Source organism: Oenanthe melanoleuca, chromosome 13 (assembly GCF_029582105.1).
Source record: "Oenanthe melanoleuca isolate GR-GAL-2019-014 chromosome 13, OMel1.0, whole genome shotgun sequence".
Classification (NCBI taxonomy): domain Eukaryota; kingdom Metazoa; phylum Chordata; class Aves; order Passeriformes; family Muscicapidae; genus Oenanthe; species Oenanthe melanoleuca.
In genome coordinates, this window is record NC_079347.1 from 7,345,909 (window position 1) to 7,360,856 (window position 14,948).

The 14,948-nt window shown below is 48.8% G+C and overlaps 1 protein-coding gene across 1 annotated transcript in view; it reads left to right on the top strand.

The window, feature by feature from the left end:
- ADAM19 (ADAM metallopeptidase domain 19) overlaps positions 1 to 14,948 on the top strand; it is a 33,358-nt gene continuing 18,410 nt past the window's right edge. The window contains exons 1-5 of the mRNA XM_056502412.1: positions 1 to 84; positions 542 to 621; positions 3,590 to 3,660; positions 12,868 to 12,946; positions 14,111 to 14,187. Coding sequence (XP_056358387.1) covers positions 24 to 84; positions 542 to 621; positions 3,590 to 3,660; positions 12,868 to 12,946; positions 14,111 to 14,187 — 368 coding nt within the window. The 5' untranslated portion in view covers positions 1 to 23. The remainder of the gene's footprint in view (positions 85 to 541; positions 622 to 3,589; positions 3,661 to 12,867; positions 12,947 to 14,110; positions 14,188 to 14,948) is intronic.

The window sequence follows — 14,948 nt, forward strand, 5'->3', positions numbered from 1 at the left end:
GAGAGCGGTCCCTGCCCGGAGCCATGCGGGGCCGGGGGCTGCTCTGCGGCATCGCCCTCTCGCTGCTGCTGCGGCCGCCGCCCCGTGAGTGCGGGATGAAGGGTCCGGGTGCGGGGTGAGGGATTTGGGTGCGAGGTGTCGGGTCTGGGTGCGGTGTGCCGGGTTTGGATGCGGGGTGCGAGATGCCCGGTCCGAGTGCGGGGTGAAGGGTCCGAGTGCGGGATGCCCGATCTGGGTGCGTGGTGCCCGGTCCGAGTGCGGGATGCTTGGTCGGGATGCGGGGTGCCCGGTCCGAGTGCGGGATGCCCGGTCCGGAGCTGCGCGACAGCCCCGCGCCAGAGCTCCAGCTGCAGGAGGATGGATGGATGGATGGATGGATGGATGGATGGATGGATGGATGGATGCATGGGTGGGTTGGGGGATCCTCCTGCTTTTCCTACAAGCAGCGCACATCTCCCTCTGCTCTGCCGCCCCGGTCCGTGCTGCCCGAGCCCGGGGTGCGCAGGGTGGGGATGCTGAGCCGCTCCTCTTGTCTCCGCAGCCGCGGCCGCCGAGGCGCGGCTCCAGCCCGAGCTGGTGGTGCCGCGCTGGGCAGCCCTGGGTGGCCCCCGCAGCCCCAAGGTAGGTCTCACCGTGGTTTCTGTTTTGTTTGCAGACCTGCCTTTGTGGGGGCGGGGGATGTCGCGGTAGCACAGAGCCTGGAGATGCGCGTTTTGGGTTTGTTGAGCTGCCGGCGTGAGCCAGGAGCTGCCATAGCTCCAGCAGATCGCAGGAAAGGCTGTGTGGGCTGGCTGGTGTGTCTGGGAACTGCATTCACCCTCTGTACCTACCTGATCTGTGCCTGTGAAAGGGGAGCAGGGCCATACAGCTGGGGGCATTTAGGGAACAGCTGGATAGAAAAATCTGTAGGAGAAGATAAGCCCAGAAAGCCATCTGTGTCCTGGACTGCATTAAAATAACTGTGACCAGCAGGACAAGAGAGAGGATTCTGACCCTCTGCTCTGGTCAGGTGAGACCCCACTGCAGGGCTGTGCCTGGGATCCCCAGCTCAGGAAAGGTGTGGACCTGTTGGAGCCAGGCCAGGGCTGGGCAGTGAAGATGCTCCAAGAGCTGCAACACCTCTTCTATGAAGACAGACTGGGAGAGTTGGGTTGTTCATCCTGGAGAGCTCTCTGGAAAGATCTTGTAGAACCTTTCAGTGCCTAAAAGAGCTGGAGAGGGACTTTTCACAAGGTTGTGGAGTGACAGAACAATGGAGAATGGCTTAAAGCTGGAAAAGGGCAGGTTTAGATGAGATATTTGGCAGGAATTTTGACTGTGAGGCAGTGAGGTACTTGGAGAGGTTGCCCAGAGAAGCTGTGGATGCATCTCTGGATGTGTGCAAGGCCAGGCTGGATGGGGCTTGGAGCCTTCCTTCCTAGTGGAAGGTGTTCCAGCCTAATGGCATGGGGATGGAACAAGATGATCTTTAAGATCCCTTCCAGCCCAAACTATTCTCTAGTTCTGTGAATCCCAGCTGGGAGGGTGCTTCACTAGGTAAGAAAAGCCAACCAGCAGCTCAGGTGGGTTTGGCTGTGCCTCAGACACTGTGTGTTAAAACAGATCTCACCCCTGTGCTGTTCCAGGGGTGAAGTGATGTCTCAATAGCCTCCAGACTCTGACAGCCACTGGGGTCCAGACATCATCAAACACAAGCTTCCCAGGCCTGGTGTTGTTGCAATCAAGAAGGAATTGCAGTTCTGTGGTCAACAGAAAGAGGAAAGTCCACAGGGTGTTTTTGTGAACAACAAAAAAAGGGAAGCTCAGCATTATGGAGACATGCCATTTCTCTTGAATGTGGTGGTGCTAATTGGGGATTTATTAATGGGTCTTTTCCATATGATGAGACTTTCTAAAACTTATCACTGTGTCCTATTACAAAAAGCACAAAAAATCCTTCAATGACTCTCATGACCTTAATTCTTTTTAAAATGCTCGTGTAGTACTGCCTGCAAGTTTTGGTTCTGTTATTGATAGTGATGCAAATACATCTGGAGTGCATTTCCCCTTATATAAATTTGCTGGGTCTCAGGGGTCGCTCTTGGTTTGTTTCAGGCAAGTTCCCATTGGCTCTGAAATGAGTGTTAGCAAAGTTTATATACAGCTGGGATATTTCATTTACACAGCAAGTGATGGAGTGAAGCAGTGGGATTACTGAAGGAGAAGGGAGGGTGATATTAGTAATAATGATATTTGCACAACTTTTGTGAAGAGATTTTATGGTGCTGGAGACCCTCAGCTATGGACAAAGCAAGCTTACACTGCTTTCATGTTACTGAGTGAAGCACAGACCTATCCTGAGATGAACTGAGCACCTGTGATTCAGTAAAAGATGCTCTGCTTCTTGGAATTATCCCTTTTTGTATATCCTAAATGTATTAACTTGTTTTGCATCATCTGTGTGGGCCTAATGCCACATCCTGGAAACTGAAGGAAGGATGAGCAAAACCCAGAATATGAGCAGGGAGTTGATGAGAAGAGATACTTGCACTTGCTGAAATGGCAAGTGAGCATATCTCTGGGCTGACAGAGCATCCCATTCAGTCAGCCTTGCTCTCTTTCACTTTCAATGTTCTGTTCTGCAAAGTCTCCTCCAACACTGGCTTAGAAAATATAATGGGTTAATAATTCCACCAACCCTCATGATTTCTTTTTTCTTCCAGCTGAATAAAGTGCATTGTTTTATTAATATGAGCTCTTTCTCTTCTGGGGAATTTGTTCATGCATTTTCTCTGCAATAAAGTATTCAGACTTGGAAACCCCAAGCTGACTTTATGTAGTGGTTCTGCTTTGAGGGAGGTAAAACTGCAGACCTCAGAGCCTCTTCTACTTGCTCCTCTAAAAATCTTATTCTATGCTTTAAGTCTCTGGAATTATTATTTTTTTAAAAAATGTTGGGTTAGTGTATGCATTTGCACTAAGAAATTGGGGTGCATTCTGTTTGAACCATCAGGCCTGGGGAGGTCTGTGCAATGGCTGCAGCCTGAAGGCACCCAAGGGTCCCTGTTCCCTGCCTTTTTCTGGCACTTTCTGCAGGCAAAGGAATGATGTGAAAATCTCTGGAAGAGGCGTGATTCCTCTCCTCCTGAAATAGGCTCCTAAAAATGTCTTTCTGCTGTGACAACAAAGGAAGCTTTGGCTAACTGGCTCAGATATTTGACTCTTCAGCCTCTGGGCAAGCTGGGATGTCCTGTGATGTGCTGAGCACAGTCTGCAGAGAGGGAGGTGCAGGGAGCTCTTCCCACCCAGCTGCACCTCCAAGCGCTCCAGCACCAGGACTTGTTGCCTCTCCTGAGCACTTTATTGCTCCTGAGACACAGGTGGTGCCTCCAGCTCAGGTGCAGCATCCCAGCAGCAGTCCTGGCTCTGCAGTGTGCCTGCAGCTGGGAGCCACTGTGGTGCATCCCTTCCCTTCCCCATCACTCCAGGTCTGAGCAGGAGGAAGGCAAGGGGGGTTTAAGGTCAGCTGCAGTTTCCAGTTGGTATCTGTGGGTGTGTTCATAGTGATGGTGTATGTATGAGTAACAGGCACCCTGTCTCCTGCACACAGCATCCACTCCGAGCTGAAGTTACAGTAAAGGCAGAAGGCCAGGAGCTCGTCTTGGAGCTGGAGAAAAACAGGTAAGAGTTCTTGTGCCTGCACTGTGATCCCACTCAAATAATGAGCAAGGATTACAGTGAGATCAACAGGAAAACCTCCGCTGACTTCAACAGGGTTTTGATAAAGACAGGATGTGGAAGTCCTTCACTGGATTTCAAGGTTATTCCAAGTCCCCTCAGATGTTAATCACACAAGCAGCACACTATAGCAGAGCTTTGTCAGCAAAAAAAACAGATGGTGACCTGGCCCTCAGTGTATAAACTTAGTTTTGCACCATAATTCTTCCTACATTAACTGGGAAATGTTGCTGATATGAAGCTCCCTATTTACCAAATGGCTCAGTGCTTTAGAGTCAGTGTGACTCTAATGAGGGTTTCATTTGCTGTGATCCAAAGAGGTCCTGGAGAAATGATCTGACAGTTCCAATTCCATTAGTGCCCTTCATGCTAAAGCAGACTGAAAAATTGTTTTTGCATTAAGTGAATTGCAGCCTCCTCTCAGGCATGTGAGAGCAATGCTGTGTGCTGTCATAGGGTGTGTTGCATATTGAATTCAGCTGAAGCTGCAGGAGATTAAGGTAGGGAGAAGGATTCTGGTCTGGAGGCCAACCAGAGCCCCTCTGCCCTGTGAGTACATTAATTTCCAGTAGAGGAATAGCAGCTGGGAATTTAGCTGCAAGGAGCTTGTATTTTCTCAGCAATCCACTTGCATTGTTGGTGTTTTATTTATTTTTAAATGAGTTTGAAGATTTATCTATGGAAATACAACCAAATGTTTGTCTGCTAGAATCAGTAGGAATATTAACCCCGGGGTAATGACCCTGTTTATATTTTAAATGTTATTTTATGGACGTCCCAACCAACAACAGAGATTGAGGGCTCAGCTTTCCTCCTGAAAGAGTGAAGTGTCAGAAGATCTTACTAGTTCTGATGGCACTGCATAAACCTAAATTATATTCAGGATGTTTTGGAGGAAAACCAGAGTTTCTTTGTCACTGTCTGCAGTAAAGCCTGAAATGTGATGGCTGATGGAAGATGAGCACCTCCCATGAGGTTCTCTCTGTAAAAAGTCACAAAAGCTACTGAGAGTTCCAAAATGCAAAAATGGGATGCTTTTCACAGGCAGTCATGCACCAGTGTAGAACTAAACAGAAATAGCTAAAAATTATTTTTTAGCATGTTTCAGCTGGGAAAATAAGAGCAGGCACCATGAGCACTGCTAAGCCAGCCTTGTCTGGAGGAATATCTGCTGCTGGCAGTGGTACCATGGCAGGTCTGAACTGAGCTGGTGCTGCTGGGGGTTTCCTTCCAGCACTGCCAGGTCTTGCTGATTCTGCAGTTGCTATGCAAAGGTGAATATTTCTGGCACAGCAGAAGCTGGCCAGGGAAAGGATCCTTGCTGAGTTGATCTGTTTGAGCTCCAAGCACAGTGATGTAAGCTCCAGGTGTTCATGGGAGAGGTGCTGTGCTATTTCCAGCACAGAAAAGCCCTTTGCTGGTGTTAGTAAACAGAGTTATAATAATAGAAGGCTCCTATTGTGTTTATTTCCTGAAATGCATTTTCATTCATTGAGATGTATACACACAGGCTTGGATATGCAGGATGGGTCTCCTTTATAATTGCTGATGAAATACAGCAACTGGTTTGGAGCTTTTAATTTTTATTTTCAGTGGAAAATGCAGGTGATTCACAGATATCAGTGCTTCATTTGGGAGTCTTGCCAAGCATCCTTGCTCGAGAAGTGTGGTGTTACAATCACAAAATGCAATTAGTGGAAAGGCTCCACTTCTCAGAGACTTGTGAAAGTGCTGAAGTAGTTTAGAGACTTAAAAAAGGAATGATGAAGTCCCTGGGAGCCCTGTGTATTTTTCAGCATCCCCAGAGCCCCTTTAAGTGGAGACAAACCTTCTCTCCTTGAAGGGTGTGGCAAGGCAGAGCCCAACCTGGGGTTCCTCCACAGGGAGCTCCTCACTGCTCCTGCTTGTCTTGCAGGGGAAGCTGAGGTTTTGGATGAGGTTTGGGGTGCTGAGTAGCTGCAGCATCCAGGACTTCTTCTGGGAAGAGTTGTTGCCCAGGCAGCAGGAGAAAAAGTGAAGTCCCTCAAGTGGGAAATGTCCCTTCAAAGCTGTACAAAACCTGGAAGCTCCAGGTTGCAGATTCACATGAAAATGGGCATAAGAGAACTGCAACTTCAGGGAAGGCTCTTGAGACTTTTTAAACTCAAATAAACTCAGAATACTGGGCCATCTAATTGCTCCAGTTTAGAGGAGCCTTGGGAAGCCAGCTTTGCTGCTGAGGTTGGTGCTGTGCTCCCCCTCTGTCCCTGGGCTCAGCACAGGATGTGAATGCACCCACCTGGCCCACATTTTGCTCTTGTATCCACACCCCAGACTCCCATCATTCAAGGAAAACATGAAATTATTTGGGTTTGGTTGGGATATGATTTACCCAGTGGCTCCCAAAACTAGAAAGGAGATTTGATTTGCCAAGACTCTGGAGCTGCTTCAGGTGATGTTCTTGGTGGATTAGGCAGCTTTATTGCACATTCCCCACTCTCCTTCTGGAGAGTGATAAACTGATAAAATTGCTTTGGAAAGCGGGGGAAGTGTCATAATCTGTACTTTGGTAGGGATGGTAGCTTTAGAAGAAACTTTCTAGTTTCAAAATGTGGAAGAAATGTTCACACCACTCAATTTCATATTCCATATGTCAAGGACATTGTGTTCATCCACAGAGGTGAAAGACAGAAATTATTGCACATCTTGCTTCAGACTTGTGCCCAGCCCAGTGTTTTGTAATAAGCCCATCATACATCTGCATTTGGGCTTCATATATCTGTGAATACAATAATTGCATTAGCAGTTAGCATAATGTTGCATTATTTCCTGTCCAGGAATTTGATAAGAAGTCAGAAGCACACTGGAGTTTCAAGCAGAGTTCATGACACACTAACATTTCAGAATAATGACAAAATATATCACTCAAATGACTCTGGCTTGTTTTAAATGACTCAAATCCATGTCCTGCAGCTGTGGGATTGGAAAGCTCAAAGCTGCACAAACAACAAATATATGGAGAGTTGCCTATAAAGCAGCTTTAAATTTGGCTGGGGCTTAGGAGCGGAAGAATCTGAGTTGCAAACCTTGGATGAAAAGTGACTTTTTTAAAAAAGGCATTTGCATTTGTTAATAAAAAGCAGCTTTGAGCCAAGCAGGGACAGGCTGAGAGCCTCTCAATGTGTGTGGCAGCACTGCCTGGTGGGAGCCTTTTCTTAGTGGAGAGCTCCCATTTGTGCAGCAGAAACCTGCAGGGAATTTGTCTTCTCACCTCAGTGAAGGAAAGGGAGTAAAAAGTTCTCTCTTCTCTCTCTTCTTCTCTCTTTCTCTATCTTTCTCTCTCTTCTCTCTTCTTCTCTCTTCTTCTCTCTCCTTTCTTGGGAAGAACAGACTTGGGAAGGGCTCTCAGCTGCCCTGGGCATTGGAGGTTTCTGCAGGGCTGTCCCTGCCTGTGGGTGAATCCCTGGGACAGCCTGGGGCTCTTTGTTTCAGCTCCTTTTCCTGGCCACTGCACTGGGTGGCAGAGCCCCAGTGGAGATGAGCGGGAGCTGCCTGAGGACACAGCAAAGGAGGTCCAGAGCTCACCTGGTCAGACCTCAGGAGCCAACACAAAGCTGTTTTTAGGCCACTCTGATAAGGAGCAGTATCATTTCCAAGCTCTGCTGGCCCCAGCTGGGCAGATGATGAGCCTGGTGCTCTCAGTGCTGCAGTAAAAAATCTGTGTGTCACTTGTATTCCAGTGTTTCCTGCTTTTGCACATTTCCAGGGCCTCTCCTACCAGCTGAGTGAGGAAGTTGCTGCCTGTTTCTGAGCAGGAAGGATATATGAGATTATTCCACTGATGGGCTGCACATCATCCGTGTCTAATGGGCTTCCTCCATGGGCAGGGGTTAAGGGTTATGCAGAGGGGGAAATTGAGTTTATCCTGCTCTACTGTCTCTTGGAATCATCAGAAAAACAGGGGTGGGACCTGGAAAGCCACAGCTGCTTTTCAGCTTCCTGATTCCCTCAGGATATTCAGTGATTCCTCTGTGTGGGGCACAGAGGAAGAGACTGGGAAATGGAGCCTTTAAAATCTTTTGTGCACTGACTCATTATCAGCCAGTTTTCCATTTATTTCATTTCCTTTTTCCTCTCTGGGCAACCTTTATGGTTCCTATTGGTAAGCCAAGGGTTGATGTGATAAATCTTGCTTGGGTCCTGTAACATAATTTACACAGTGAATGTCACAGATGATGTGGGTGGGGGAAAGGGGATGAAGAGTCTTTAGTCTGTGATGTTTTCCTAGACTTTACAAATGGCTTGTTTAATTCCACCTCAATAGTTGGGAAGCCACTTTTCCCTTCCAATCTGCTGTGTTTACACAATAAATATGTTCTTAGCAAAAGCTCTAGAGGAAGGGAGCTTAAGAGCTGCAGGATTCATCTAGATGGAACTCACCAAGAAAAAAAAATTGGATTTCATTGGTTTTAATAAGTGCCAGGTTTTGACTGCAATATTCCATTTCCCATAGTGGTGGATATGGAAAGCAGACCTGCCTGCTTGTGTTGTCGTGAGTCATGTGTTGTTGGTGTTCAAGATGGGGCCACTTCAGGTTTTGATAATAAATTCTGGCTTTAGGGAACATTTAAGTGACTGAGAGGCAAGAGTTCACATTCTCCTTCTTACCCCACTTGGATCCTGTTGAGAGGCAATGGAGAGGGACCACAAATTGTAGATGGAAATTTCATGTCTAAAGTTTCTTGGGAAAATCAATTCCCTCCACCCCCAGCTGCTGGCAGCCTGGCTGGACAGATTTATTGTGATTTGAGGAAAGGGACAGGGAGAGAGATGTAAGAAACTGCAGGCTTCACTTTTCTTGGTCCCACGACTGAAAAATCAATGTTGATGTTTCTCATGAGAGCTTCATGGACCATTTGGCTTTTGTTTTTTGGGAGGAAATAAAAACCATGTCCATCTCCTAGATACTGCTGGGTGTTTCTAAACTGGCAGCTGTTCATGCAGACCAGCCCCTCTGTAAAATGAACCCAAACAAGGTTGCTGATGGGACAGAATTATTAAAAGTCCTTCTTGCTCTAATTAGTAAGAACATCAGGATGCTGCTGGGCCCCTCTGGGTGATCTCAGGCTGGTGCAAATGAGTGTGTTCATGGCAGCCCTGAGCTCCTCTTAGGCTTGTGCTGACAAGAGATGTTTTAAAGGCAGAACTGCTCCCATTTATCAGGAAAATAGGGGTGAGGTTCTCTAGAGCAGCTGGGAAATGTGCACTCCCTCAAGAGGACCTGGTCCTGAGAGCAGGGCTGTTTTTGGGAGTGTCTGGGTGTGCTGTGCAGCCCCTCTTCCCCCAGCTGCTCCTCAGCAGTGGCCAGATGAGCTGAAAGCCACGTCCTTTCCCTGTCCCCAAGTGCCACAGGGGCAGCTGCCTGCCAAGAGGGCTGGGCTTGCCCTGAGCCCCTCCTGAGAACCATCCCAGCCCACGAGTGAAGTGTGACCCCAGCAGAGCCAGGCTGCCCCGTGCTGTCACTCTGCAGGCAGGAGCAGCCCAGGGAGGAAGGCTTTGTGTCAAAGCATGATCTCACTGACAGGCTGCAGGGGGACCAGCAGCAGCAGCCACTCAGGCCATCTGTGCATGATGGCACCGAGCCACTCTCCTGCCTTTGGCTCCCTCTCTGGTGTCCAGCCTGGCTCCAAGGCTTCCTGGGGAGCAATTCCTGCCAAGAGCAGGCTATTCCACCCTCAGCTTGGAGGCTGAGCTGGATCTTGGGGATTGACTGGTCTTGCTGAAAGCTGGTCCCTGTTGGAAAGGTGTGAGGCTTCTCCAGCCCATCCCAGTCACTCGTGTGCAGCTTTCCCTGGCCCCAAACCAGCAGCTGCTATCGAGTTTTAGCAAAGGAGGGTGCTCCCATCCCAAAGCAGCTTTTTCTCTGACTTCATCAATTCTTCATGCTGATAACTCCCCTAATGAGAGACTCTGTGCTGCCTTTTAGGAAGATGATGTGTGCTAGAGATCTGCCAGCTGCCTGACTGGATCTCAGAAGCCTTTAAGGGATGTTATTCTGCATCCAGACTTCTGCAGCTTCAGTGTGAGCTGCTGGAGAAGTGGTCACTGAGGCATGTAATGTAACTGAGAAGAAAGAATCAAATTGTGCAGTTTTTCACAGACTTTCCTTCTCCATTAAGGAGATGAACATTGTGTTCTTCTGGAAACTTCCATCAGTGCTTTGCAGGGCTGAGCTCCCCTGGAATCAGCTGTTCAGCCTGGCAGGGATGTTGTCCTGAAATATGGCAGAGAAGCTTTTGGGGCATGGGTGTTTCTCTGCTGTTTATCCAACATGTGGTACACATGGAAAAGAGAGCCAAATCTGGCTGATAACTCTGGTGCACTCTTGGTGACAAGAAGGTTTGTTTGTTTGCTGTTTATTTACAGTTTGGTAAAAAGCTTGGTGCTTGCTAAAGAAGTGAGTCGGGCTGGGAATTAAATTTTGCAGGCTCAAAATAAGACACCAAGGGTGTTGCAAGATGTCCTGTTGTTTTTCCTCTTTCCTCACTGCCCTCCCCACCACACCTTGTGCAATCCCCTGTGATAGCCCTTTCTGGCAGTGCTGCAAGATCCCCAGCCTTCTTTATTAAAGCTGGGAACTGTCTTCAAAACAGGATGGTTTCAAGCTCAGAATAAGAAACTGGACTTTTTTTAGGGACCCTGTGGTGTAGAGTAGGAGTCAAGGGGTGCAGAGATGCTTGGGAGTTGCAACATGGAGATGACACAGGTTTCAGCTGAGCAGCTGCATAAGTGTTCCTAAAAATCCAGGCAAAGTTCCTTAATCCACTCCAGGAGGGGCTGGAGCCTGAGTGTGCAAGTGGGAAGGGATGTGCACACCCCTTGTGCCCGTGCCCAGGGCTCTGGGCAGGACTCAGAGCTCTGAGGAGCCTCTGGGGGATGCTGAAGGGGAGATCAAGTGCCCATTCATGGCTAATGCTTTCCAGGAATAAAGGAGCAGGAGGAAAACACAAGCCTGCTTGTTTGGGAATGAAACATCAGGCTGTGCAAAGCCTCAGCTACTGGAAATCCACCGTGTCTGGCTGCAATAGCACAGGGCAGATCACACTGCTTCACTGTCTGCCTGACACAGACCAGATACCTGCCAGAGCATTGCTCAGGGCAATTTCCTGCCAGTTAATGCAATCTCTTGATTAAATATTTGTTTCTTGCACCCTTGCTGAGCAAGCTGCTGCAGACAGGGAGATGAAGGGAGTTGTGTTCTGTGGGATGTTGCTTATCTTGGGTTTACAGACCTGGGACAGCTGAGAGCAGCAACCTCACCTTCTGATCACTGATAGCATCTGGTGATAAGAATTAACACATCAGAAAGACACAAAATGAGCGTTTCTGGGCTATGCTGAACTTAAAAAGTGGAGATAAAAGGCTGTTTTCCTGACATCAGATGCTATCAAACACAACAGTGGCCCAGTTGTCTGTTGTTAAGCTTTGGGTACTTGTTCAGCTGTCTGAGCCTTTGGATGCCAGGTGGGTGAAGCACTTTCAAACACAGATAAAAGGTTTTGTTTCCTGTTGTTCTGGTGTAATTTAATTAGATATCACAGACACCCAGTCCTTTTTTTAAAACAGAGATGCTTTCAAGGTTGATAAGATCTGACTGACAGGTACCAAAAGCCAAGATAGAAAAATCTTTGTGTTTGCTTGTGATACAGCTTTCTTCATCCAGCTTAAAGAAATCAGGCAAAGAAAAGAAGAAATCTGTTTTTTTTTTTCCTCTACTTTCTAGGAGTTTAGTTCTAAAATCTGGTGCATGGCATGCTTTAAACAGGGACGCAAAGGGATTGAGCTGCAGCTGCATCTGACAGCACACTGTCCAGGGTGCATGTGGCATCCTCATGGATGGCAAATGTGGCACTTTGGTGGCCCAGCAGCACTGTGGGGATGCTGCAGGAGTGTGTTTCATCAAAAGGGCATGTTCTGTGATCCTTCTCCAGATTTTTGCAAGACAAACTATTGTTTTTAAAAACTGCTTTAAATCTACATTTTATGGCTGCTGAGATGGACACAGGATATGACCTTCTTGGTTTGGCCCAGATTTTGACTTGCTGTACTTTTTACATCACTGTTTAACAAATGCAGATGTTTAAAAAGAAGGAGAAGGCTGTTTCCTCTGGAACAAAATCAAAATGCTTTCTATTCAGTGCACAGGAGCTCCTTTTATAGACTTTTGGTCCGATCCTGGGTTGAAGACAGGGAGAATATTGTGTACATGGGGATGACATGAACAAATTCAAACTGGGGAATCAGCATTTTCCTACAACAAAGATGTGAACCAGCTTCTGGGCAGCAGTTGAAATGCAGATACAGATTGATTTATGACTGTACTCAGATTTGGGCAGTGGAGACAGTCTGGGTTTGAGCTGAGGACTCACACTAGCACCCAGATGTGTCCTGAACTGACCTGTGCTGTGTTTGCAATGCTGGACTTGGTGCTTTGAATTTAATCCCAGTATATTTGGGGCATAACTTGGCAATAGAAACAAAACTCTGCACATAATTGTTCCCATTAAGGGTCAGTGATTATGTTGGGATGCTGGGTCTTTAAAAGTCTTGATGTAAAATTGACTTGCTCACTTGCAGCTGTTGGAATTGGATCTTGGTGCCTAATTGAACTCAAGGACAGGCTCTCTGTTATTGTTTTAATTTATTAAATGGCTTGAAAGAGCACTCAGATGGCTTGTGGGGCCCTTCCAGGAGAGGATGTGCTCTGTGAGAGGGGCTCAGCTCCCCCCAAGGCAGCAGAGAGATGGAAAGGGCAAGGTCAGCTGTGCCATCAGTGTGCTCTGCACAGGCAGCACAGCCCATGGGGATGGTCCTGCCATGGATCCTGGGCCACCAGGAGCTGCCACTGCTCCCTGAACAAGTGCCTGGCTGGAGGGACACGCTGAGAGCACACAGAGCACAGCTGGTGTCCTGTGAATCCCTGTCTCTCACCTGCCAGTGGCTGCCCAAACCCACAGCAGTGGTTCACAGCAGGAGGAATATTTACTCTGACTTCACAAAGAGCTGGATCTAGCTGATTTTCCAGCACCCCTAAAAGCAGAAATCCAGGTCAAAAGAACCATCTTGATTTTTAAATTTACTTTTCTTTCACCCCCTCCACTGTGTCTGCAGAAACCTCTTTGCACCAGGCTACACTGAGACCCACTACAGCCAGAGTGGCCAAGCCCAGAGCACCCCCCTGAGCCCCACGGTGAGTGCAGAGACCCTTCCCTCCTGTCCTGGGACACCAGGCCTTGGAGAAGCTGGTCAACCTCTTCCTCCTGAGCCTTTTTCTTTCTGAGGGCACAGATCCCCACAGCTTCAAGCTAAAGGGGAGGGCAGTCCAGCTTCCAGTGGGAAAGCTGCTCCATCCCCCAAAAATGGTAAAAACATCTTTCTGTTTTGCCTGAGCTGTGTTATGAGAGCCAAGGTCAGCAGCAGCATTGCTCCCCTCTCTCTCTGGGTGCTGGGGAATTGTTTATTTCTCACATTGCTCACCCTCTTGCTTTTAGTTTTGCCACCAGGTTCCCCATGCCGGGGACCTTCCCAGCCTTTGGGAAAACAGCCCCTATAAGCCAGTTCCTGTTCAGTAAAAAACCCCATAAATCACTGATCTCACACAGGCTTGGCTGGCTCTGCTGCAGCAGCACAAAGATGTGCATTGGTCACAAAGCAAAAATAAGAGAGAAAATCCCCATGAGATCATCTTTCCTATGCTGCCCCGGGGTGAGGGGAAGGGATATAATGAATATGTTGGTGTTTCTGCCCCAAAGCCTCCTTGTCCCAGCCAGAGGCTGCCTTTGTCTCACAGCAGCTCTGGGACAGGGGCTGCCCCACTGCCCACGGTGTCACCTCCCTGGGGCTGGAGCACATCCCGTGGGGCCTGACCCCGGGCCAGCTGCCATCCATACCACAGGCAGCATTTGGGTCTGCCCCAGGGCTGCAGCCATCTGAGTCCTTTCCTTGGGACTCAAAGCTCTCCATTTTTGCTGGCAACAAGGAGCTGTTTGATGCTCTGGCACGGGCGGCGCATGGCAGCTGAAAAGCCAAATTTTGCTGCAGAGTCTCAGAGATTTAGTGGTGATAATCAGCTGCCAAATGCAGCAGAAAGGGAAGAATTGCAGAGCGTTGGGAGTGTTTGCATGGGACTAAATACAGCACGTGTGCTGTGTCCATCCCATTGTGTCCATCCCATGTGTGTCCATCCCATGTGTGTCCATCCTACCCCTGTCCATCCCATGTGTCCATCCTATCGTGTCCATCTCACCCCTGTCCATCTCATCGTGTCCATCCCATCGTGTCCATCTCACCCCTGTCCATCCCATGTGTCCATCCCATCCATATCCCACCAACCCTGCCTCTCTCTGCCTTGCAGGATCACTGTTTTTACCACGGGGCTGTGCGTGGCTGGGAGCGCTCCAGCGTCACCCTCAGCTCCTGCCGAGGGCTGCGGTGAGTGCCTGGGGCTGTGGGAATCTGGGAATGTCCCTGGGGATGTCCCTGGGAATGCCTCTGCCCAGCTGCTGCCACCCCAGCTCTGCTCCCAGCAGCCTGGCCGCCCTGGTTCTCTCTGAGTGGATGTGCCAGCTCTCAAAGGCCACCCAGCCTGGGCATAAAAAGGGGGAAATGTTGGGGCAAATGCAGGAATTGGGGTGTCATTAGTAGCCATGGCCTCCTAACCAGCTCCAGGACCCTTCCCCCAGTGTGGACTGGTGCAATGACTGAGTTTAACTTGAACACACTGCAGCAAATGGCCCTTGTCAGTGCTCAGGGCTGCATTTGTCACAGGCAGGGACAGGACTCACCATGACCCAACCCAGTGCTCTACACTTCTCCCAGTTTTCTGTGTGTTTTGGGGCAAAGTCTTCAAGTCTGAGCTCCCTCCTGGGCTGTCAGCCCTGCTCTCTGCCTTCCCCCCGAGTGGTGCCAGGGCTGTGTGTGTGAAACCTTTATTTTGGGAGTAATGGAGCCTTTGGCTGGAAAAGGGGGTCTGTATCCCCAGCCAGGAGTAAATGCAGTGGTTTGTTGTGCCCAAGGAGCTGCATTCATTTACACCAGCTCAGAGCTTGTTTCCAAAACATCCCAGGGGCTGTATTGACATTAGTGGTCATCTGCTCTGGAGCCTGGCTGGAAGCTGTGCTGCTGGGACTGGCTCCAGCCAGGAAACAGCTCCTGCCAAAGCAAACCTGAGACATCCCAGTGAGTGCAGCACA